General features: G+C 41.7%; 1 protein-coding gene, 2 long non-coding RNA genes and 1 pseudogene across 4 annotated transcripts; 1 reads left to right on the top strand and 3 right to left on the bottom strand.

The window, feature by feature from the left end:
* Positions 1-46: 46 nt before the first annotated feature.
* LOC144647815 (uncharacterized) lies at positions 47-2,733 on the bottom strand. The gene is made up of 4 exons (XR_013569630.1): positions 2,676-2,733; positions 2,343-2,465; positions 621-782; positions 47-296 (listed from the first exon to the last, which is right to left on the bottom strand). It is a non-coding gene; the product is annotated as an uncharacterized LOC144647815 (long non-coding RNA).
* A 6,273-nt stretch (positions 2,734-9,006) lies between these two features.
* LOC144647807 (uncharacterized) lies at positions 9,007-12,932 on the top strand. The gene is made up of 2 exons (XM_078507520.1): positions 9,007-12,782; positions 12,868-12,932. Exon 1 carries the CDS (start codon positions 9,077-9,079, stop codon positions 12,470-12,472), a length of 3,396 nt encoding a protein of 1,131 aa, XP_078363646.1. The 5' UTR covers positions 9,007-9,076; the 3' UTR covers positions 12,473-12,782; positions 12,868-12,932.
* A 457-nt stretch (positions 12,933-13,389) lies between these two features.
* Positions 13,390-13,762, bottom strand: LOC144644358 (small cysteine-rich protein 1 pseudogene; annotated as a pseudogene). Its single transcript, XR_013569099.1, has 2 exons — positions 13,645-13,762; positions 13,390-13,511 (listed from the first exon to the last, which is right to left on the bottom strand). The product of XR_013569099.1 is annotated as a small cysteine-rich protein 1 pseudogene (transcript).
* Positions 13,763-16,856: 3,094 nt separating this feature from the next.
* LOC144647800 (uncharacterized) lies at positions 16,857-17,827 on the bottom strand. Its single transcript, XR_013569625.1, has 3 exons — positions 17,715-17,827; positions 17,467-17,594; positions 16,857-17,113 (listed from the first exon to the last, which is right to left on the bottom strand). It is a non-coding gene; the product is annotated as an uncharacterized LOC144647800 (long non-coding RNA).
* Positions 17,828-25,046: the final 7,219 nt, after the last annotated feature.

Here is a 25,046-nt window from a genome sequence, read left to right as displayed (position 1 = left end):
CAAGAAGCGGAAAATATATAATAATATATAGACAAACATTTTTGGATGATTCAGCTTTTGTTTGTCCTAATGCTTACATTACACTCGCTTTTGTTATGTTTCCTTAATTTTAATTTTACTTTTGATTCAATTGAATTATTCTATCACTTAGTTTTGTTAGGATTTCAAGTTTGTCCTGCCTTAAGAATTCCCGGTACTTAACTTAATAAACCTTTTTTTTCAAGCAGTTATTTTGTTATTAGCCTAAGGCTGTCATCATTGCCACCATAGGTTGGGGTCCAGCTGGCGTTAACTGGCTAAAAATGAAAAGTAAAACTTGTTTTTATCCCAGAGAATATTCTACTAGGTTGTTACCTATGCTGCTGTAAATGACTACGCTGTTCTACTGCCATTTTTTGCATTTTTGTTAGGTATGAGAAGAACATATTTAAAATATTTCACTGCAAGTGAAAGAAAGCCACACGGGGTTCTAATGTATCGAACATTTTGGGGACTGGTGTTGTTTTGTAGGTATCTGTAATCATATCTCTGCCTGCCGTCCATAACAGTCGGCCTGAAAAAAAAAAAAAAACTTTTTGATAATGATCACGATCATGATGCGCTCGATACTGGATACTTACTCAATCAGCGAAGCAACACTGGGCTGGAGTGGATCCACAGGTTATGCGTGGCATTTATCAACAAGGATTTACTGCTTGTGGGTATATACCCAGAAGCAGTAAATCCTTGTTGACAAATGCCACGGGAGGCACAATACATAAATCCCGGGTCCGTACACCAACCTGAAAAGACATGATAAGATTGTATATCGTGTAGTTCAGAGCTCAATTAAAATCAAAGTCTCTTCGAGATACCGACTTTTTTTGCATGAAGTATGAGTCGAAGGTTTATCCTGTGCATTGTTCTTCGAACTTATCATTACGGTTGCTTTGTAGTTTAGTTTAACAATTTCCTATCTTCGCGGAGGAAATGCAGCCATATAATTTTGTCAAAAATGGCTCGTCCGCGCCGGGTATTTATACACATATTCCTCAACATTACACAAATAAACAGTGCAAATTTCACCGAGATCTGACAATTCTATACTTTAAAATTGCAAGGACCTTTCGAGGCAGTCGATTACGGCAGCGAAATTAGCAAATGAAACAGCAAAATATGCGTTCGACGCTTTGTTTTTGTGACGCCATATTTGAATTGTTATAGGTAGACCGCTGTTCAATGTGTTCAAGGCCGTATCGTTACGATTGCTCCACGAAAGAGCACGAAAAAAATACGGATATTTCCGACTACTGTCGGAGAAAACATTGCGTAAACAAATCGATACACTCAAGCTGCGTTTTTTCTGACTCGTCCCCAGTCGTCTTCATATAGCACGCGGCAATCTCTCCCTCCGCTGTATATTTGCCGCGTGCTGTATGAAGACGACTGGGGACGAGTCAGGCGTTTTTTCGCTCCCCGCCCCCACCCTCTTGCTTCTTCTGTTTTGTGCTGGCGTCCAGGTCTCTCGCCGTTCTCACCGAGCGCTCATCGATCGAAAAACACGAAAAATAGAGGGCTGTGGACAGTCTATGCGAGGGTCGGATATCAAGACAGCTTCTTCGTGGGCTTAAGAAGGATTAAACAAAAGCCATATATACAGTGAATGCTATCGAATTATATTTGAAGATGAAATACGAAGGAATTTTGCTGTCTTTGACTGGAATTCCACTCGAACTGCGTAGATACGATCGCATGTTGTAAAGCCGATTCATGCAACATTGCTGTCAACGCGAGGTCACGTCCCTAACGACCTAGGCTGATGACGAAATAGAATGGGCGCTTGTAGCGACCAAATTTGGCCTAAAAAAGAAGCCTTAAAAGAAGCCCCCATCTCTTGCATTTGTTTTAACTTCAATAATATCTTTGAAAAGAGCAAGTTTTTTGGTATGGTTTATTTTTGACGTTTGTAATTTTTAAACGATGTAAGTGCTAGTGGCTATTTATTCGTGTTTTAGTTACGCAATCCATTGTTTGTGCGACGCTTTTTATAGATCGCCTTTCAGACACACGTGCGTTGAGATAAGAAAGCTGACATGTCACTTTTAACATTGTTATATAACGTTTGTAAATGTGACAAGTCACGTTTTTTCCACGAGATCGCGTGATCACCCACAGCGGAAAGTAATCCCTTGAGAAATTAAAATATTCCCTTGAGAAATTAAAAAAGTCCCTTGAGAGTAGACAAGAATGTTCCAAATTTTGCCCCACATAACTGCTATTCTCCTATTTTCGCTTGTAAACAAGCAAAAAAAGTCGCAAAAATGATCTAATAAACTGTTTTGCTCAAGTAAAAGCACACTCACCACCACGCTTGGCACTTTCATGCATGGGGTTTCCCTGTTCCTTGGCGTGCTGCACCATGCACGGTGAAGGCCCCCAACACAATCACCAACAGGCACAAATAAAATTTGCAATCCATAGTTAAACTGCAACAGAAAAACATTCGGTATGCTTATGGAATCACTAAATGTTGTCAAGCTCTGTTTTTGACTTATGAAAGGAAACCAAATGGATTAAATTTTCACGATTTCACTCTAAAGAGTTCATAAACCCAAGGATCATTTCAGTCGGACTACATTCAAAGGTTCCTTAATAACGTAAAACACTGAAGTAATTTAATCATTTGAAATTCATACCTTTTCCTTGAAACTTGGAACAGATTGATCTGATCACGGCGACAGAAAGAAATTATTGAATTTATACGCAATGGGCCTCGTATAATGTATGATCTTGCGTGAGGTGGCAGTCTTTTGTGATACGAATGACATGCAAGTTAAAAACAGGAACACGGATGAATATCACAGTCAGGGCATATTTAAGTTGTGTTTTCGTTCAAGGCAGAATCATTTAAACTGTCAATCAAATGTACCATACATGAGCTTCCCTAAACACTAAAATGTGTTATTTAGTTATTATGCATGGAAAGAAATTTTTCTTTTTTCATTAACCTTCTCGCGGAGGACTATTATTCTGTACATGCAAGTATAGTTAACATCGTGAACTTTCGTACTTTAGAGAAAATTGTCAATGTACATGTCAGAAAGTTATGCTCTCTGTAATAAAATATGTAAAATATATGAGGCGATCCTAGCTCGCAGCTTCATTCAGGCCATTCAGTCTTCCACTGATTTTCATTTTACATAACCGGACGACGTTATTGTGTGAGAGCATAGTTTCCAATAGTTTCAGCCACATCTTTACTCACTAAGCTGTAAACGGACGTCGTTATTGTGTGAGAGCATAGTCTTGAATTGTTTCAAACACATCTTAACTCACTTTGTGTTTCAGCCACATCTTAACTCAATTTGCCACAAACCCTCAATTTTAACTAACCGGGCGTCGTTATTGTGTAAGAGCATGTTTTACAATAGTTTCAAACACATCTTTACTCAATTTGCCGTAAATCCTTAATTTAAACTAAGCGGACATCGTTATTGTGTGAGAGCATAGTCTTGAATTGTTTCAGACACATCTTAACTCACTTTGCTACAAATCCTCAATTTAAGGTGATTCCATCGAAGAAAACCTATACAATCAATATTTTCTGAGACTTTGCACAGTTGTTTTTTAAGTCCAGTACATAACAAATAAATAAAAGTAAGAAGAGGTGGACATCATGCCCGTTTTCTCGCTACACGCGGTCATAATTTATGGTACATTTGAGGCTTTACGAGCGAAATATTCGAATCCGTCAGTCTTTTGTGATATGAATGACATGCAAAATAAATTACAGCGGAGCAGGGAGGTCTAGCCCCCCCCCCCCACCCCAAACGAAAATTTGGGGGACGCACTCCCTCCACGTTTTGTTGCCGAAAATATCGCGTCTGCACAAAAGCAAAGGTCAAGAAGCACCATGAAGTAGGATGACGGATGACGTCTTGTCTGCTGACCATTTGTTAATGCTGAACGATTGAAAGTTCAAACATCGAAACTTTCTTTGAAATCTTCGGTAAACTTCGTTTATCTTGGAAAAGGCCGAAAAGTTATCCGATGCGTCCGTATGCCTTTCGATTCGAACAAACAATCATATCTTCGGAAATCTTCGGTGTAGAAACTGCTCAGAATACAAAATGTTGCTAGACCGGAAAAAATTTGCTCCAAACATGAAAACCTGCCGAGTATTTTCGGGACAGTCTTAGACCCAACTCACCAACCCCCCCCCCCCCGGTCACCCCGGAGCGTGAACGGAGCACCCCCCCCCCCCCCCCCCCCCTCCACACACACAAGCGCGCACGTTCCAAACTGTTCCGCCGCCTCTGGGGTTAAACTATAACCGGACGTCGTGGTTGTGTGAGAGCATGGTTTCCAATAGTTACAGCTACATCTTCCGGAGTCACTAAATTGTAACCGGACGTCGTTATTGTGTGAGAGCATGGTTTCCAATAGTTTCAGCTACATCTTTACTAAATAAATTTTGACCGGGCGTTTTTTTGCAATTTTTTTTTATTTCTTTGCCATTACAACAACACTTATTATTATAGCACAACTAAAGTAAAGTGCGCGCTCTTATTGGTTAATTTAGCGTCTAATATTTGCCCATGAGTGTACGCTGATGTATGCCTTCAACCTGAGCGCGCGCGCTGATTTGATTCGACATGGCACAAGAAAGTGTATTTTCTCGATTTTCCTGTAAATTTAAAAAGCTGAGTACTTTCTTCAAGATCTGACTAAGAATGGCAAGAAATGCTTGGATTTATATCCAATGGACCTCGTATAATATAATAATAATAATAATAACAACTTTATTTAATGAGGGTTACACATTACAGTTAAAAACTGAAAAACCTGTGGCCCTCCCCTAGAATAAAAGTTAATACTACTACAAATATATTATCAATAATATAATTTATACGCAAGAGTATAATTTATACTCTTGCGTGAGGAGGCAGTCTTTTGTGGCCTCGTATAATTTATGCTCTTGTGTGAGGTGGCAGTCTTTTGTGGCCTCGTATAATTTATGCTCTTGTGTGCAGTGTGAGGTGGAAGCCTTTTGTGGCCTCGTATCGATTTATGCTCTTGCGTGTGGTGGCAGTCTTTTGTGGCCTCGTATAATTTATGCTCTTGTGTGCAGTGTGAGGTGGAAGCCTTTTGTGGCCTCGTATAATTTTTGCTTTTGCGTGATGTGGGCACTCGAAATTCACACCAATTAGAATAGCAAGTTTACGACCTGCTCGTGTCATCGATTTTCTTTTCTTTCCCATATTCGCATATATATTTTTCCTACTCGTCTAATAAAGGTGTAAAGACAAACATCTTTGGATGATTCAGCCTTTATTTGTCGTTATGCTTACATTACACTCACTTTTATAATGTTTCCATAATTTTATTTTATTTTTGATTCAATTGAATTATTTTATTACTTGGTTTTGTTAGTAGCAGTCAGTGTGGCGTTACTCACGCTCATTTCCGGACTTGACTTGTGGCGTTACTCACGCTAATTTCCGGACTTGACTTTCACCAGTTAATGTTATTAATCAGTTACTATGTTATCGGATCATCTTTGTAATTCAACTTAGGTACGCCCTCGATCAATGTCGTAAAGTGATTTATCCTTCGTTCCGTCGTAATTTTCGTGTGTTTTGGAGTGTTTATCGGAGTATTTCACTTGGAGTTTGGAGTAGGACTGTGTAAGTTTGATTTCCTGTGATTTTCCCTTTGATTTCCTCTATTGTTGTACCTTATCCTGATTTCATTTCTATGTTGTAATTGTAGTTTTTCACCGCGTGCCACGAAATTAAGAGAATAAAGGCAGTGTTAAAGTTAAAGCAAGAATCGTGGTTCTTGGTTGAAGCGGCGTTTGGCCCAGCCCGCAGTCATCGGGGTTGGGGAACGCGACAGTGAAAAAACAGTCAGAAGTAGCGAGGTAAGCCGAATGTAAATGTTTAATCGCCGCCGCGAGAAGACAAAGCAAGCATGTCATGGCGAGGAGGAATCGGAGATAAACAGTTTGATATTCTCGATGCCGATCCACCGGAGAAGCAGGAGACCAGAGACCGTAAAATGACCGAGAAGGGTTTAGAGTACGCGATAGAAATTAGGCGTAGGAAAGCGGAGAAGTTGGAACAGAAATTATGGCTAGTAATTCGAGCTGTTGAAGCATCGAAGCTTGAACGTGTCACTCACAACACGCTACGCGAACTCGAGAGCGCAACGCAGGAATTCGAAGTCGTTGTAAAAGAATTAGTCGAGCTTTACAGCCAGGACAAATACAGAACTTCCAAGGGTGAAGCCATCCTGGTATCGGAGAAAACTAGCTTAAAGTATTCGTACGATCTTATGAAACTAATAAAGAACAGTAAGCAGGAAACCGACAAATCGTCGGACAAATCCTCTGTGAAGTCTCGTAACTCACGCAATACCGTCTCGTCTCGCGCGTCCACGTCCTCCAGCGTAATGAGAGCGAGGGCGGCAGCGGAAGCAGCGGCAGCTAAAGAGCAAGCCAATTACGAGCGTATGATAGCAGAGAGGGAGAATGAAATGAAACAACGCGAAGCGGAGGAAGAGAGGCGCCGGCAACAAGTGCGTGCAGAACACGAGCGAGACATTGCCATTATGTCAGCAAACAAACGGGTTGCTGTAGCGAACGCTAAACTAAAAGCTATCGAGGATACGCTAGACGAAGAGGAGCCACGCGACCTCTTGGAGCTCCCTGACATGGACATCACGGAATGTCAAGAAAGGACCAAAACATGGGTTAATACCAGTCCCCAAACACAGGAAAACACGTTGCCCCCCCGCGCACCTAGGGACAAATACACCCCAAGGGAAGGTCACACTGACGAGAAAGTAAACCCCCCCGAGGATACACGCCCCTTAAAGCCTCCTTACGCTCCGGATTACGGACACTCCCCAAAGCCTCCGTACACCCCTGAGGAAGGCCACGCGGAGAACGGAGTATACACCCCTAAAAACGCAGACACCAAAAAGCAGTTGGACATTAGTACCCCTGAGGACGAACACAGTCGCAAGCCTCTATATTCTTTTGGGGATGAACGAACGCCCGAGAAGGGATACACTCCCACCGAGATCCCTACAACGAGAATCGACAGCGCTAACACACAGTGGGAGTTGGCCCCAAACCAACGTACCAGGGATAGGGAAAAGCCTTCCCTCGCACAGTTCACGCCCAATAACGACCTTCGTCCACCTGGATTCCTGCCACCCCAAACAGTCTTTTCAAGTACCCCTCTAGCTCTAGAGACATTTGCTGCGTCTAACCAACAGCTTGTAGCAAACTTAGCGAGACAGAGCCTCCCTAAATGTCAGCCCGAAGTATTTAAGGGAGACGCGACCATGTTCCACTCTTGGAAACGATCTTTTAAGGCGATGGTAAAAGACGCGGACATAGCGCCCGATCAAGAACTGAACTATCTCAGAAGTTTTACTAGTGGTGATCCACAAGAACTAGTCGATAATTACAGAAACAGACAGGGCAACGACCCTGCTATCACCCTTTACGACCTATGGACAGAGTTGGAAAGACGCTTTGGCAACGCGGCAGCTCTAACACAGGCACTCATCGAACGGCTCTGCACCGCAGCTAGCTTCGGCGACAAAGACAACGCCAAGCTACAAAAGTTAGCCGACTTGTGTGCTGACGTCGATTGCCAAATAAACCATCTGCCGGGATTGGCTTGCCTCAATTATCCGATAGCAATCCGCCCGATAGTTGAAAGGCTCCCGACGTACCTACGGAGTAAATGGGAAAAGGAAATCGTGAGCTACGCGGCGGAGCACAACGACGCTTACCCTACGTTTAAAAGGTTCTCTGCGATGATCCAGAGCCAATCCAGAAAGAGAAACCACCCCAACGTCTTCGCAGGAGTCACGGCACCAATCAGCACCACAGTCAACCGTCAACGCGAGGAGACTAAAAGACGACTTCCGCCTGAAGCTGGACTCGAAGCGGGACGGATATTCAAAACTGAAATGTCCCTAGACAGCGGCACACTCCCTGGGAAGGAAGCCACAAAGCCTCCTCGAGTTAAGTACTGTATCTACCACGACAGAGCTGGTCACGAAATAGCTGAATGCAAAGCCTTTGCAAACTTGACAGTGGGAGAGAAAGAGAGTTGGATCTTTGAAGAAAGACTGTGCTTCCGCTGCTTTTCACCAGAGCATGTGGCCAGTGCATGTAATATGAGAGTTAAATGCAGTATCTGTGGAAGCGAACGACACGCGGACCTCCTTCACTGGAGTCGAGAAGAAAGGAAGGAGAGAGCCACCAAAGGAGAACGTGGAGAATGTAACCCCTAAATGCACCTCCATATGTAAAGGCAGCCCAGGTGGACTATCATGCAGTAAGATAGTGTTAGTAGATGTTTATAGCGAAGACAACCCTAACGAAGTTCACCGAGTGTACGCCATCGTAGACGACCAGAGCAATGCGTCATTGATCACGACCGATTTATCAGACAAACTAAACGCCAAAGGTCCAGAGTTAAAGTACCACCTCTCAACGTGTGGAGGAGAACGGGAGGTCAGATATGGACGGAGGGTCACAGGTCTGATCGTGAAGTCAGTTCACGCCGGAAGGTCATCAAAACTACCCACCCTGACAGAGTGCGATGGCATCCCACAAGATAAGGAGGAGATTCCAACTCCGGAGATCGCTATGAAGTATCCCCATCTAAGTAGTATTGCTGACGAGATCCCACCCATCGACAGCCAAGCCAAGGTCCAGCTTCTAATTGGCAGAGATGCACCCGAACTCTTGAAAGTGAGAGCGTTCAAAAATGGCCCAAAGGGAGCGCCGTGGGCACAGAAGTTGGTCTTGGGATGGACTATCTCAGGTCAAGCCTGTCTAGATCTTACAGACGGACCCATTCATGTGCGCGCAAGAAGAACATGCGTCGTCCAAGAAGCCCCGATCGAAACGAACTCAGAGAAGGAGTTTGAGATTATCCGATGCCCCAATAAACTCGAACTCAGAGAAAGCTATGGCGAGTGTAGCGGGACCACCCCAGCCAAGGAAAATGTTTACCGCGTGACCAGCGGTGACAATGACGTCGGCTTATCAATCGAAGATCGAAGATTCATGAACATAATGGACAACGGCATCCATAAGAATGAGAAGGGAAACTGGGAAATGCCTCTCCCATTCCGTTCACACAACGTGTCCATGCCGAATAACAAGAGTTACGCATCCAAACGTTTAAAGGCTCTTCTCCAAACGTTGAAACGCAAACCCCAGATGGAGAAGGACTATGTTAACTTTATGGCAAAGGTCCTCGAAAAAGGCCACGCAGTCCAAGTGCCCCCAGATGAAACCTTGCCCAACGATGGCTTAGGAAAAACATGGTACCTTCCACATTTTGGAGTATACCACCCGAAAAAACCAGACCAAATTCGGGTGGTATTCGATTCCTCTGCAGAGTACCGAGGAGTGTCCCTAAATAAAGAGCTGTTGACAGGTCCGGACTTCATGAATAGTCTCGTCGGAGTATTAACACGTTTTCGTCGCGAGGACATTGCAGCAATGTGTGACGTGGAACAGATGTTCCATTCCTTTCACGTAGATCCTAAGCACAGGGACTTTCTACGCTTCCTATGGTTTAAAGATAACGACCCGACACAGCCTATTGTAGAGTACAGAATGACCGTTCACCTATTCGGTAATGGTCCAAGCCCCGCGATTGCTACTTACGGCCTGAGAAGAACAGTCGCAGACGGCGAGGAGTTCGCACCAGGAGTAAAGGAATTCGTAGACAGAAACTTCTACGTGGACGATGGTTTGGTCTCAAGACCTACTGCAGCAGAAACTATCGAGCTAGTCAGAGCCACGCAAGCCGCTCTGGGCACCGCAAACCTCAAGCTTCACAAAGTAGTATCGAACTCTGTGACAGTGATGGAAGCCTTCCCCGCCGATGATCTAGCGAAAGACATACGCAGCTTAGATTTACGCCATGATGAACTACCAGCACAACGTTCTCTAGGAGTCTTTTGGGATTTGGAGAGAGACGTATTTACGTACAAGGTATCGACGCCTGACAGACCCTTCACCCGTCGAGGAGTCTTATCACTGGTGAACTCAATCTACGACCCTTTGGGTCTAGCTGCGCCGGTCTTGTTGGAGGGCAGATTACTTCTTCAAGAGCTAGTAGCCATGGGCAAGAATACGACTGCCACTGCACCTCTAGGCTGGGATGACCCACTTCCAGAGGGCCCTGCGAACAGATGGAGGAGCTGGAGAGATGCTCTCCCAGACTTGGAGAAAGTCCATGTGCGACGATGTTATCACCCGAGAGAATTCGGACCAATCACCAGAGCCGAAATCCATGCATTCTCAGATGCAAGTCAGCGAGCAATTGGAGTAGCCGTTTACCTCCGCCTGTTCAACGCCAGACAGGAAGTGGCCGTATCTCTCGTATTTGGCCAGGCGAAAGTAGCGCCTATCAACCCGGTGAGCATCCCACGTCTCGAACTCTGTGGTGCCGTACTGGCAGCTCAAGCCGTAGACAAGGTTGCAAAGGAGTTAGATATGGCAGTATCGGAAGTGGTGTTCTACACCGACTCGCAGGTTGTCCTCGGTTATATTCGCAACGAAAGCAGAAGGTTCTATGTCTACGTTGCAAACCGCGTAGAGATCATACGCAAGATATCTACCCCAGACCAGTGGAGGTACGTGGAAAGCAGCAACAACCCCGCTGACCTGGCGACACGCGGCCTACAGGCGAAAGACCTGACAGAATCAGATTGGCTTACCGGACCCGTCTTTTTAAGAAACGCGAAAGGCACTGCCCCAGTACCCGACGCCGATCACGTTACCATTAGCGCAGACGATCCAGAGGTACGCAAGGAGGTGAAGTCCTGTGTAACTAACACTAAACAACAGGAATTCGGTACACTTCACAAAGGAGTTTTCGAGAAGTTTTCGTCTTGGCAATCACTCAGGCGTGCCATTGCAGTCCTTATTGCCAAGGTTAGGCGATTCAAGCGGAGGAACAAAGCGGACATAGCATCTCAACGTGAGCCCGACCAGCGATTGTCGCCAGAAGTAGTAACCCAGGCCACCAATACCATCATTAAGGCAGTCCAGCACGAAGCCTTCAAGGATGATCTTTGCACCCTTACAGAAACTGCAGCACAGAGTGGCGACGACCGTAACGGAGTTAAAGAAAGAAAAAAGTCACTGAAGAAATCCCATCTCTATCGACTGGACCCTTACGTCGACGACGCCGGAGTACTGAGAGTTGGCGGTCGCCTCCGCCAGACCAATCTCAGTTCAAAGGAGAAGCATCCAGTAATTCTACCAAAAGGACACCATGTTTCAAAGCTACTGTTACGCCACTACCATGAAGAAGTCCATCATCAAGGCCGGCAAATCACCCATGGAGCCCTTAGGAACGCTGGATACTGGCTGGTGGGCGGCCATGGAGCCGTTGCAAGTCTAATTAGTTCCTGTGTGACATGTAGGAAACTCCGAGGTTCTATGCTAGAGCAGCGCATGGCAGACCTGCCACCGGATAGAGCAGAGCCTGGACCACCCTTCACAAATGTAGGGTTCGATGTGTTTGGGCCATGGACGGTGCAGACCAGGAGAACACGAGGAGGAGTCGCAAACGCAAAGCGCTGGGGTCTTGTCTTTACATGCTTGGCCAGTAGAGCGATCCACATCGAGCTGTTGGAGACAATGGACGCCAGTTCATTTCTCTGTGCCCTAAGGCGTTTCCTTGCCATACGGGGACCTGCATTACGCCTGAGATGCGACAGGGGGACCAACTTCGTCGGCGCAAAGACAGAGGTTGATGAAGCCTTAGCAAACATGGAAAAGGAGTCTATTGCTAAGTACCTTTCAGACCAAGGTTGCGAGTGGTTGTTCAATCCCCCCCATGCATCCCACTTTGGTGGCGCTTGGGAGCGTCAGATAGGTACGATCCGGCGCGTTTTAGATGCCATGCTGTTGGAGCTAGGGACACGGCAACTGACCCACGAGCTACTGAGTACCTTAATGTCGGAGGTTGCAGCGATAGTGAACGCCCGACCAATCACAGCCATACCGTCGGACGTCGACGAACCTCAACCATTGTCACCAGCAATGTTGCTCACGCAAAAATCACGCCCACTCGGGCCTCTTCCTGGAAGCTTCACGGCACAGGACCTCTACGCCAGACGACGGTGGAGAAGGATCCAATACCTTGCAGATCAGTTTGGGACCAGATGGAGGCGGGAGTATGTCCACAACCTGCAAGCTAGGACAAAGTGGAACCAGGAGCGTCGGAATTTAACGGACGGAGACATCGTCATGATGAAGGACGATCAAGCCCATCGGAATAACTGGCCTCTCGGCAAGGTGGTGGGTGCAGTCAAAGACAAAGACGGGAGAGTGAGGAAGGCAACAGTGATGGTCTACAGAGACGGACAGAAGAAGGTGTACGAGCGACCAATCAGTAATCTCGTGCTGTTAGTTCCCTCTGACGATACGTGCGCTTAAACGAATAAGCCAAGGTTCAACGACTAAAGTAAAGACAAGGATCCACGAGGATCCTTGGGCGAGGAGTGTGGCGTTACTCACGCTCATTTCCGGACTTGACTTGTGGCGTTACTCACGCTAATTTCCGGACTTGACTTTCACCAGTTAATGTTATTAATCAGTTACTATGTTATCGGATCATCTTTGTAATTCAACTTAGGTACGCCCTCGATCAATGTCGTAAAGTGATTTATCCTTCGTTCCGTCGTAATTTTCGTGTGTTTTGGAGTGTTTATCGGAGTATTTCACTTGGAGTTTGGAGTAGGACTGTGTAAGTTTGATTTCCTGTGATTTTCCCTTTGATTTCCTCTATTGTTGTACCTTATCCTGATTTCATTTCTATGTTGTAATTGTAGTTTTTCACCGCGTGCCACGAAATTAAGAGAATAAAGGCAGTGTTAAAGTTAAAGCAAGAATCGTGGTTCTTGGTTGAAGCGGCGTTTGGCCCAGCCCGCAGTCATCGGGGTTGGGGAACGCGACAGTCAGTTTGTTATTAAGCTAAGGCTGTCATCTTTGCCGCCATAAGTAGAGGCCCAGCTGGCGTGAACTGAAAAAAAAAAGAAAAGAAAAACTTGTTGTTGTTATCTATGCTGCTGCAAATGACTACGCTTTTCTTCTGCTATTTTTGCATTTTATGTCAGATATGAGAATAACATATATATCTATAATCTTCACTGAAAGTAAACGGAATGGCCACACGGGATTCTTATGTATCAATATTTAGGGAACTGGTATAGTTTTGTACGTATCTGTAATCATATCTTCGCCTGCCGTCCATAACAGTCGGCCTGAAAAATTATCCTTTTAATAATGATACGAATATTTAACTGATGGGTCGGAGTTATACAATCATGAAGCGCTCGATACTCGATGCTTTCTCAATCCTCGCAGCAACACTGAGCTGGGGGAGCTCCACATGATGCTTCGTCGTACCCACAGAAAGTATATCCCATTGGACAACGGAAGTTGCCACAAAACATATATGGCCCGGAACAAAAACCTGAAAAAAAAAAACATAATAAGATTGTATATCATTCATGTTAGCCATGCCTATAAAATTGCGTAGTACTGAGCTAATTTTTTTAAAAAAAAAATATAATATTCTGTATTCCTCAATGTAAAGGCACACTCACCCCGCTTGGCATATGCGTGCATGGGGTTGTCCTGTTGGGTTCCTTGACGTGCTGCACCATGCACGGTGAAGGCCCCCAACATAATCACCAACAGACACAAATAGAACTTACAATCCATAGTTAAACTGCAACAGAAAAACATTCGGTATGCTTATGAGAGTCTCAATGGGGTGGTGGCTTTTACGGTTAACGGTTAAAATTTTGGCTTTTTTTACGGCTAACGGTTAACAGAAGTTAAAAATTAATTTTCATTGTTTTAAAGTAAAAAAAAATATCCATTGTTGAAAAATATATTTTAGGTCTCAGGGCCACTCTGGGACGATGAAATGAACTAGTTTTGTTTACTTATAATTACTAAGGTTCTGATATTTTACGGTTAACATATTTGACGGCTAACGGTTAAAATTTTCCAATTTTTACGCATAACGGCTAAATTTTTGGCCGTTTTACGGCTAACGGTTAACCCTATTGAGACCCTCCCTCGCTTATGAACTCACAAAATGTTGTTGAGCTCATTTTTTGATCAAATGGATTAAATTCTCGCGATTTTACTCTTAAGAGCCAACAACCCAAGGCTTATTTCAGTTGGGCCAGTGCATTGAAAGGTTCCTAAATAACGCAAAACACTGAAGATATAGGATAATTTGAAATTCGTACCTTTTCGAAACTTGGAATTTGTAACTTGCACAGGACGAAATCATGAATTTAATTGCTTTTAAAGGTGTACATTTGAAGTATTTAAACCACATTTAATTTCCTTAGGAAAGACTTTAAATGTACTTTTATATGGATAAAAGGCTAACTAATGAACCATTTCATACAAACTGCATTTTAAGATAAAAGCTAACTCAAAGGATCATTTCGTAGGCTTTAATAGGCTCTCTTAAATGGCCAATAAAGCTATATTTAGTTTACCTTTAATTTTTTGGAATGGTCTCCAAAAACCATTTTTAGTTTACCTTTAATTCTCGTTAAAATGTCCAACAAAAGTTTCACAGTAATCTTTAATGTGAATTTAACTCTCATTAATGTCCAACAAAAGTTTCACAGCAATCTTTAATTTGTGTTTTATTCTCATTTATGTCCAACAAAAGTTTCATAGTCATTTTTAATTAGGCTTTAAATTCTCCTTAAAGTCCAACAAAAATTTCACAATCACCTTTAATTTGCCTTACTTTACCTTTTGATGCATTCTAAATGATACAATTTGCTAAAAAAAAGGGAGAGGTGGGGGGGGGGGGGGGGGGCACCAGAAGCATGCTGTGGACAAATATATATGCTGAAACCAATATTAATTTGATTATTTCTTTATTATGTCTTACTTCCCTACACAAAATTACAAATAATCACATGAAGTGTTTCAAACAGTGATTCATATTTTTTGGGGATGTTTTGGAACTGATGGTTTAAACACCGGAACTGCGAAGCCAGCTGTGAAGATGCAGAACCCTTCCTTAGTACCACCAAAAACTAATAGTTTACTTATTTTTTTCATTTTTTTATCTTGTTGTTCCTGGTTAAAATTGGCAACATAACAACCACAATTTGGCAAGGTCACTAAACAAACTATCTAGTAATCCACTGATTGTTTTATGTGCATGAACACAATTTAATGATATAAAAAAAACATAATGACATCACTTCATGATCAGAATAGAAAACATAACAATAAATTAAGAGAGGTTTTGCTAAACACCCTGTGAAACAACAGTAAATGATGGACACAATGAAACACAAGATTCAATGTTTCAATAGTCCATTTTACAGTTGCCTGCCAAGTGACCCAGCCTTTGAATGGTAGTGAGGCTGAGGGACAAGATTTAATTTTTTATACCTACCATTCTGTTATTTTGAATTTTCTTGTCGAGGAAAACACCGCCATTTCTCAAACTCATCACCATTAAGCCGAAACGAGAATTGCAAATCAGAAGGTCACAAAAAAAGGCGTAATTAGCTGAACTCTGCCTGCACGTTCTAAGCAAAACAACGACGTGAATGGACAAATTCAGGCTAAACTTTTTACAGAACGTGTAAATTTACAGAAATTTTTATTCAGATTTGAACACTGCTTTTAGTATCCAACAACAGGGCGGTACTGAGCCGACAGACCAAATGAATGCCTTCAAACAAAAGCATGATTGGCTAGTTTCTTTCAATTTTTTTAAACTTTACACTTCCTTCAACTCAAGGCCGCCGCCGAAGTTATTTGAGCAAACTATATGTAAGGATTTAAAGCTAGAAATTTAGAGTTTTGGGGTGGTATTGAGACTATACTTGACAACTTGGGAAGATACTTTAGGCCATTTTGCATGTATTAAAATGTCTCTTCCGCAAGTTACATTTTTACTTTCGGTCGTAAGATGGTATTCCACTGGCAGAAAGATCGAACCATGAAAGCTGAGAGTTTCACCCCTTGTCACTATATAGCACTCGTAGCTTGGTCGGGTGTCGTCCCGAAAATTAATATTTACGAATGTTCCTCCCGTCCCAGACCCCACACTTTTCTCGATTCCAGACCTCCAACCTGCAAGACCGAGGCCGATAAAACGCAAAAAAACGCGACGATAACAAGTAAGAATGAGTTTTTTATTTATCCGCATAAATCATGTGAGGGCTCCCTGTGCTCCGACCACGCAAACCGATATCTTGTTTTTCTCAAAACAAAAGGGCTTTTGGTCGAACAATCTACATCAGGCTTCTTTCCTACCTATTAACAGTTATAATTATATATGGAAATAAAAAGAAATCGATTTTTCAACTTCTGCCGCGAAATCGATTTTGCTCCGTTTTCCCTGACTTGAATTTACTCAGTCTGAAATTTCTTTGCTAATGTATTTGCTTTAGCTGACGCACAAATAGCGGAAAAGTGCAGCCAGACTATTTCCCATCTGATCTGATCAAATGCTCCCAAAAAACTTAATTGAAAAAAACCCCGAGAAATCAGAAAGCGGCGGCAAACACAGAAAGAAGGGGAATTTTATGCTGCCTGCAAAGGTTATATTCATCCAACTTTTCGCATATTTATCACATTACTTTCAAAATATTTAGCACGACGTTCACATGATGATCTACAGCCATCGAATTTCAGTTTTCGACCGGAAAATCAGTCACCCGAGGTCCCCACTGGGTCCCTTCGATTTTCTTTTTTTCCAATTTTCGCATATATATTTTTCCTAGTAGTCTAATAAAAGAGTAAAGACAAACATTTTTGGATGATTCAGCCTTTATTTGTCCTAATGCTTACATTACACTCGCTTTTGTCATGTTTCCTTAATTTTAATTAAATTTTATTTTTGATTCAATTGAATTATTTTATCACTTAGTTTTGTTAGGGTTTCAAGTTTGTCCTGCGTTAAGAATTCCCGGTACTTAACTAAATAATGTTTATTTTTCCAAGCAGTTATTTTAATTGTTATTAAGCTAGGGCTGTCATCATTGCCGCCATCAGTAGGGGCCCAGCTGGCGTGAACTGAAAAAGAAAAGAAAAACTTGTTATTATCCCAGAGAATATTCTACTAAGTTGTTACCTATGCTACTGCAAATGACTACGCTTTTCTTCTGCTATTTTTGCATTTTTTTCAGGTATGGGAAGAACATATCTATAATCTTTCACTGAAAGTAAAAAAAAAAAAATGCCACACGGGATTCTTATGCTTGGAACATTTAGGGGACTCGTATGGTTTTATACGTATCTGCAATCATATCTTTGCCTGCCGTCCATACTAGTTGGCCTGAAAATTTTACTTTTTGATAATGATACGAATATTTAACTGACGGGTCGGAGTTATACAATCACGATGCGTTCGATAAATGGATACTTACTCAATCTTCACAGCAACACACAGCTGGAGCGGGTCCACATGATGCTTTGTCATACCCACAAAAAGAAAATCCCATTGGACAAAAGCCACGGGGGCTACAAAAATTATATTGCGGTTGCGTACAAAAACCTGAAAAACATGATAAGATTGTATATTGTGTTAGCCATGCTCATTTGTTTGCGTAGCTCAGAGCTCAATTAAAAAAAGCAGATCTAAGAAACTGTTTTGCTCAAGTAAAAGCACGCTCACCATCTCCACGCTTGGCACTTTCATGCATGGGGTTTCCCTGTTGGATTCCTTGACGTGCTGCACCATGCACGGTAATGGTCCCCAACATAATCACCAACAGACACAAATAAAATTTACAATCCATAGTTGAACTGAAACAGAAAAACATTCGGTACAGTCTTTTTTCATATAAGAATTTCTTTTATAAGAATATCGAGGCTGAAATTTACGAAAATTTAAGAGTATTTAAAGAATAAACCCGAGGCTGAGATTTGGAAAAGAATATAATTTTGCGTGTTGAAATTTGTAAGTTCAATTACCGATGTGTGCAAGTTTTTCATTAAACAGTATAAAATTCTTTCATTCTCTATACGGCAAAACTAGCCATAAAACAATAAAATCTACACTAGCTAAATGTTCGATGCTAATGACAGTTTGATGAAGGGTACACGTAGTACATATGTATGGTATACTGTTTAAAAGACATGAGCTAAACCTATAATCTAAGAATATTCACAAGAATATTTTCAGCCTAATCTCGGCAGAAAAATAAGAATATTTAGCCTGGGCCGGAAAACAATATTTTTATAAAACGAAAAGAGAGTATGCTTTTGAATTCACTTCATGTTGTTGAGCACTGTTTTTGATTTACAAAAGGGAATCAAATGGATAAAATTTTCGCGATTTTACTCTTAAGAGCCAACAACCCAAGGCTTATTTCAGTTGGGCCAGTACATTGAAAGGTTACTAAATAACGCAAAACACTGAAGATATTGGAGTCGTATCTTTTTCTTGAAACTTGGAACTTGTAACAGTTTGATCTGAGCACGGCGACAAATACTTCCTTCAAGTACTGACTTAGAAAGGCGAGAAATACTTGGATTTATACCCAGTGGTCCTCGTATGATTTATGCACTTGCGTGAGGTGGCAGTCTTTTGTGATATGAATGACATGCAAAATAAATTACAGCGAAGCAGGGGGGCTCTAGCCCCCCCCCCCCCACCCCAAACGAAAATTTGGGGGACGTAGTCCCTCCACGTTTTGTTGCCGAAAATATCGCGTCTGCACAAAAGCAAAGGTCAAGAAGCACCATGAAGTAGGATGACGGATGACGTCTTGTCTGCTGACCATTTGTTAATGCTGAACGATTGAAAGTCCAAATATCGCAACTTTCTTTGAAATCTTTGGTAAACTTCGTTTATCTTGGAAAAGACCGAAAAGTTATCCGATGCGTTCGTATGCCTTTCGATTCGAACAACAATCAGAATCTTCGGAAATCTTCGGTGTAGAAACTGCTCAGAATACAAAATGTTGCTTGAACGGAAAAAATTTGCTCCAAATATGAAAACCTGCCGAGTATTTTTTGGACAGTCTTAGACCCAACTCTCCAAACCCCCTCCCCTCGTCACCCCGGAGCGTGAACGGAGCACCCCCCCCCCCCCCCTCCACACACACAAGCGCGCACGTTCCAAACTGTTCCACCGCCTCTGGGGTTAAACTGTGACCGGACGTGTGAGAGCATGGTTTCCAGTGGTTACAGCTACATCTTCCGGAGTCACTAAGCTGTAACCGGACGTCGTTATTGTGTGAGAGCATGGTTTCCAATAGTTTCAGCTACATCTTTACTAAATAAATTTTGACCGGGCGTTTTTTTGCAATTTTTTTTATTTATTTGCCATTACAACAACACTTATTATTATAGCACAACTAAAGTAAAGTGCGCGCTCTTATTGGTTAATTTAGCGTCTAACATTTGCCCATGAGTGTACGCTGATGTATGCCTTCAACCTGAGCGCGCGCGCTGATTTGATTCGACATGGCACAAGAAAGTGTATTTTCTCGATTTTCCTGTAAATTTAAAAAGCTGAGTACTTTCTTCAAGATCTGACTAAGAATGGCAAGAAATGCTTGGATTTATACCCAATGGACCTCGTATAATTTATACTCTTGCGTGAGGAGGCAGTCTTTTGTGGCCTCGTATAATTTATGCTCTTGCGTGAGGTGGCAGTCTTTTGTGGCCTCGTATAATTTATGCACTTGCGTGAGGTGGCAGTCTTTTGTGGCCTCGTATAATTTATGCACTTGCGTGAGGTGGCAGTCTTTTGTGGCCTCGTATAATTTATGCACTTGCGTGAGGTGGCAGTCTTTTGTGGCCTCGCATAATTTATGTTCTTGTGTAATGTGGCAGCCTTTTGTGGCCTCATATAATATTTGCTTTTGCGTGAGGTGCTGACTCGTCCCCAGTCGTCTCTTATGCGAAAATTGCAAGACGCGAAGGATGATGGGAAAACCCTGGAAGATCCTGTTTCCAAGATGGCGGAAATAGGAATGGCGGCGTCAGTGAGATAAAAATAGGCACTATTAAAAGAAAACGCTTTCGGGAGCTTTAAAATGTCACCAACTGCCCTTCCGGGATATATCTAACAATCCAAAGATTCTTTTATCCATCCGACACAATTATTATTCGCCCATCACACAACTGATCACTACTTAACGCGTACATTAGCCCAGCTGTTTAATCTTTCCTTTTGTGCTAATGCAGCTGAATACATAGACCTCAAGCTAACGAAACCATTTCCAATATACTTAAAATGAGCGTCTACAGACATGTATTCATTTCTTTTTCTTTTCTTGAGAGAGTCAAACTTTAACTGAAAAATATTAATGTCTGACGGGCTTCCTGTTGAAAGTGTCATAATTTGGGTCAAGGGGCCAAAACGGCTTAATCTGTTTTCAGTTGTAACTTTTATTCCCTAGCTGTCAATCCTTTAAAAATATATCCTTGTTTCATGCAAAAAATGGTTATCATAGTAGACAAGATGACTAACCAAATTTGTTATGGATATATATATAGGCCCTGTGATATTCGACTTAAACTCACAAGTGCCGCCGTCAGATAATTCAATAGAAAAACTCCGACTGATCAAAAACCTACTTCTGGCTCTTTTCATATTCCTACAGCCATGTTTCAACAAATCGCCGAAATGTTTGTCGGCCCAATTTATTCTGAAAACGAGCTGCTCAGCTTTTTCATGGAATAAAACACGGGAATAAACGGTCATGGTATTCGCAGCATGATCATGTTCTAATTTCTAAACTCAAGCTCACGCAAAAAGAATTTTATTCACTCACAAACGATAAACACATTACATTGAAATCAAGAATTAAGCTTTTAGGGTTCCATACTTCGCAATAAATACAAAATAATACTTGTGATTTTTCCTCTCTTCAAATATTCGCATGTTTCCAATGTTTCTGCTTGAATACCATCCAAAGGCTGTCAACATAGCGACAATTCGAGTAGTTCAACTTAGCAAACGTACAGGCTAGTACGTACCCAAAAAGCAACCATTGAACAAAACTGAGTGATGTTTGAGCCACGCAAAATATTTCTTTTGGCAAATCGAAGCCGCATGCTACCGTCCTGAAACCTTTCTTGGCCTCCGGGTCTTGGTGTTTGGTACGACAAATTGAAAATCTAAATGTATCTAACCAAAAATATGTAAGGAAAACGACCAGTGCCCACTTTTCGACTTCTCAACCCACTTTTCGACTCGCGATCTGCCAGTCGTCTCCTTCGCTCCGCTTCTTCCTTCCCATAATTCCCTTCTAGACTCTCTACGGACTCAAAAGACGACTGGGGACGAGTCAGCGTGAAGTGGGCACTCGAGGTTCACACCGATTAGAAAAGCAGGTTCACAAACCTGCTCGTTTCTAATTTGCATAGTGCTTCTTTTTAAAGACGTCCTTCGCTGAGTGATCAAGAAAATTCATAACGTGACGCAGGCCACGCAATGAGGAGCTCAGTCGATAAATTTTCTCCTTTTTTTCGATTTTTTTTGCTTGTTTACAAGCGAATGTTAGGAGAATAGCAGTTATGTGGGGAAAAATTTGGAACCACATTCTTGTTAACTCTCAAGGGACTTTTTTAATTTCTCAAGGGACTGTTTTAATTTCTCAAGGGATTTCTTTCCGCTGTGGGTGATGAAAGGGTCTCTTATTAGTATTGCGTCAACACTTGCGATCTCGTGTTAAAGACGTGACTTGTCACATATTCCGCTGTGGGCGATGAAAGGGTCTCTCATTAGTATTGCGTCAACACTTGCGATCTCGTGTTAAAAACGTGACTTGTCACATGTATAAACGTTATATAACAATTATTTTTATGCGTGAGTATCTCAAATGAGAAATGACACAACTAATCGAGAATGTGAGCCCAAGAAGGCAACGTTAAGTCTTTCACAGTCTAAAGCGCTGTACTGGTACAAGCGTCTCACACACTGAAGGGGCGCTAATATTTAACCTAAAATGATTAAGAACGGAAATTTGTACTGTTTAATACCTAAAGGATTTGTTTTCGCGACAATCTATTACGTTAGTCACGCTAAACACGAGTAAATAATCATTTATTCGCGTTCTCAATTCAAGGGATTTAATTTCTTTTCGGTGTGGGCCGGGGGTGTGGGTATATATGAAGAATGTATTGAACCGCTGAACTGTTTGTTTGCTGTAGTAGGCCGGAATTATCGTCTACGCGACACGAGTACTACAGTATATTCAATGTGTTTTCCATTGGGTTTTCTTTGGCTCCTTAATTTGCGGTTGAGTTTTATAAACAGCGCATTGTTGACTTCTAGGTTGCAGTTTTAATTTAGAATGTGATGTGGAAGTGTAAAGTATTCAGGTAAGCTAAGTTCTAATACAGTAGAATCCCGGTAACTCGAACTCGGATAACTAACATAACTCGAACAACCCCGCTAACCCGAACTAACTTCCATTTCACTTGGAGTCGACCCAATTTTCAGTCATTGCTACGCGGTTAATTCGAAAACCCCGCTAACTCGAAGACTGTATATGCTTTTGATAAATGTAAAGAATTTTGTAATGTTGACTGTATTTTTAATGGGTTTCCTTGGATATTATTCTTCAGTCACCTGACCCATCACGTGGATTGAAGATTACTGTAATTTTTGTATACGCAAGCCAAATCGGTCATAAACTGTTTTAAAACGTTTAGTTCTTTGCATTCAAAGGAAAGTTCTTGCAGAGAGTGCGTTTCATCCAGTAGTACCAAGTTATCAGTACAAAGATACGCACGTTAATGCTTTAGTTTTGCAAGAGTGAACTTAATGAAATAACATAAAGTTGCACAATTTAGAATTGCAACATCATTAAATGTGTTAAGTGATATTTACAAGTGTTTTTGTAGCCTGTTGTGAAATTACTTCCCGTGGAAGCAGTAAACGCTTAACGGTTTTGCTTCTGTTCAGAAAATAATGCATCGCCATTAGAAAAATAAACAGCAACTGTTTTACTGGAAATGTAGTCGTTAGAAATGGCATGTGTAGCCGTAAGGTAAAGAATAACGCGAGGAGAAGCGGCTTTTGGTAATATCCAAACGAAAATTTACTTCTCAATGTGGGGTTAAGATTGCGTGACGAGACAAAAGGTAACTCTGTCGTGCGTAACCTTTATCGAGAACCCTGCATTAGGGCCTTAGGCGAGTAGAAATCTTTCTAACTCGAAAGGAAAGAACTATTTTGATTAAAGGCAAACGTCAAAGTTTACCATTTTTAACCAAGCCAAATATATATATATGAGTCGCAAAGCAACCAGCCGTCGCGACTGACAAATACAGCATTTCCTCCGCGAAAATAAAAAAAAAATGCTTGAACTGAAATACGTTTGAATTCTTCCATGATATGTTCGAACAACAATGCCCAGGATAAACCTTCTACTCATACTAACTTCATGCCAAAAAAGTCGATATCTCGAAGAGATCTTTGATTTTCTTTCTTCGCCTCTATGTATAGACATAAGACGACAAGATAATGGAAACAAGTTTAAACTTCCTTTCTTTGTGCAAATCATAGCTTCCAAATGGAAATAAAGCGAACCAGATCACTCAGCGGAGGACGTCTTTAAAAATAAGCATTATACAAATTAGACACGAGTACGTCGTGAACTTTCTTTTTTAATCGGTATGAATCTCGAATGCCCAGAATTTCTTTTTGATATTAAAATAGAAGAGACACTGAACTTTTGCACGATGTTTATTTTGACTCGATATCGGACAAACCAATGTGCTTTTTTGCAAGCAGCCTTTTCCCGCCCTGCTGCAAGGTTCTTTTCTCATATTTCTCACATTACTTTCTGAAAAGTTTTAGCACAGCTTTCACATGTTCTAGAGCCATCGAATTTAAGTTTTTGGTTAGAAAACCAATCAACCGAGGTCCTCACAGGGTTTCTTAGATTTTCCTTTCTTTTCTATTTTCGCATATATATTTTCCTACTCGTCTATTAAAGGGGTATATAGAGACAAACATTTTTGGATGATTCAGCCTTTATTTGTGTTAATGCTCACATTACACTCACTTTTACCATGTTTCCTTAATTTTATTTTTGATTCAATTGTTACTTTCAGAGGGCAGAACTCTCGAGTGGCCACTGAACGTGTACCATATGCATCTGTCAATGTTAAGCCCCAGGGTGGGGGGGGGGGGGGGGGGCAATCCACGGGAATTTGCATCGTGAGGCTCTCCCAGGGTAGCGATTTTGACATCTAAAATGGTCGGCTGGGTTAGAAATTTTAGAGGAGATATGTGAAATTTGACATTTACTAGGTGCCCAGGGGTGAGGAATTTGACTCTGGCTTCCATGAAAATGTCCAAATTCCCCTGGGTCTGCTCGCCCCCCCCCCCCACCCTGGGGTGGCAAGTGACAGGTGCAATATTGTGGGTGGATTAATGAACGTTTTGTGTAAATACAACTTCGTGGAAGGGTTCAGTCTTGTTTTTGAGAGAAGTATTTCATATAACATCAGAACATGGCATCGTTATTTTGTGAAAGCAGGTGTTCTTGTGCTTTAGAAATCATTACTTATTCTCAATTTTTTTATTTGAGTATAAATATCTGTGATAAAGCGATACAAACTTGGCATGAGTTGTCCCTGCCAATTTAAAGGAACACAACATTTAATACTCATTACCAACCTTCAGAGATAAATCACTATAATAGTTCAATTTGTTTCTGAGTCGCTATTAATACAAAGCCTTACATTTCAAAAAAAATATATTATTTCAAATAAATTGTTATTACTCTGTGTTAAATGTCTCTTTAAAATTTATCATAAATACTGAACTGGAACGGTATAAGGGTGCAAAACGTAAAAAATATCAACATCCACTAGCATCCATAACTCCTGGTAAAATTTGTTAGTCTGTGTCTTATTCTTGGTACAGACCTTTCAACTCGAACATTTCCAGTTTTCATTATTTTTATCAACGTTAAAAAGAATAGAAACAGTTATTAAGTATTCAGAAATTGTTAGGGACGAGCCATTATTATTGAAC

The sequence above is a fragment of the Oculina patagonica genome, chromosome 1, assembly GCF_052425735.1.
Source record: "Oculina patagonica isolate OP01 chromosome 1, crgOcupat, whole genome shotgun sequence".
In the NCBI taxonomy this organism is placed as follows: Eukaryota; Metazoa; Cnidaria; class Anthozoa; order Scleractinia; family Oculinidae; genus Oculina; species Oculina patagonica.
The sequence above is the reverse complement of the archived record's forward strand: the minus strand, read 5'-3'. Positions and strand labels throughout refer to the sequence as shown.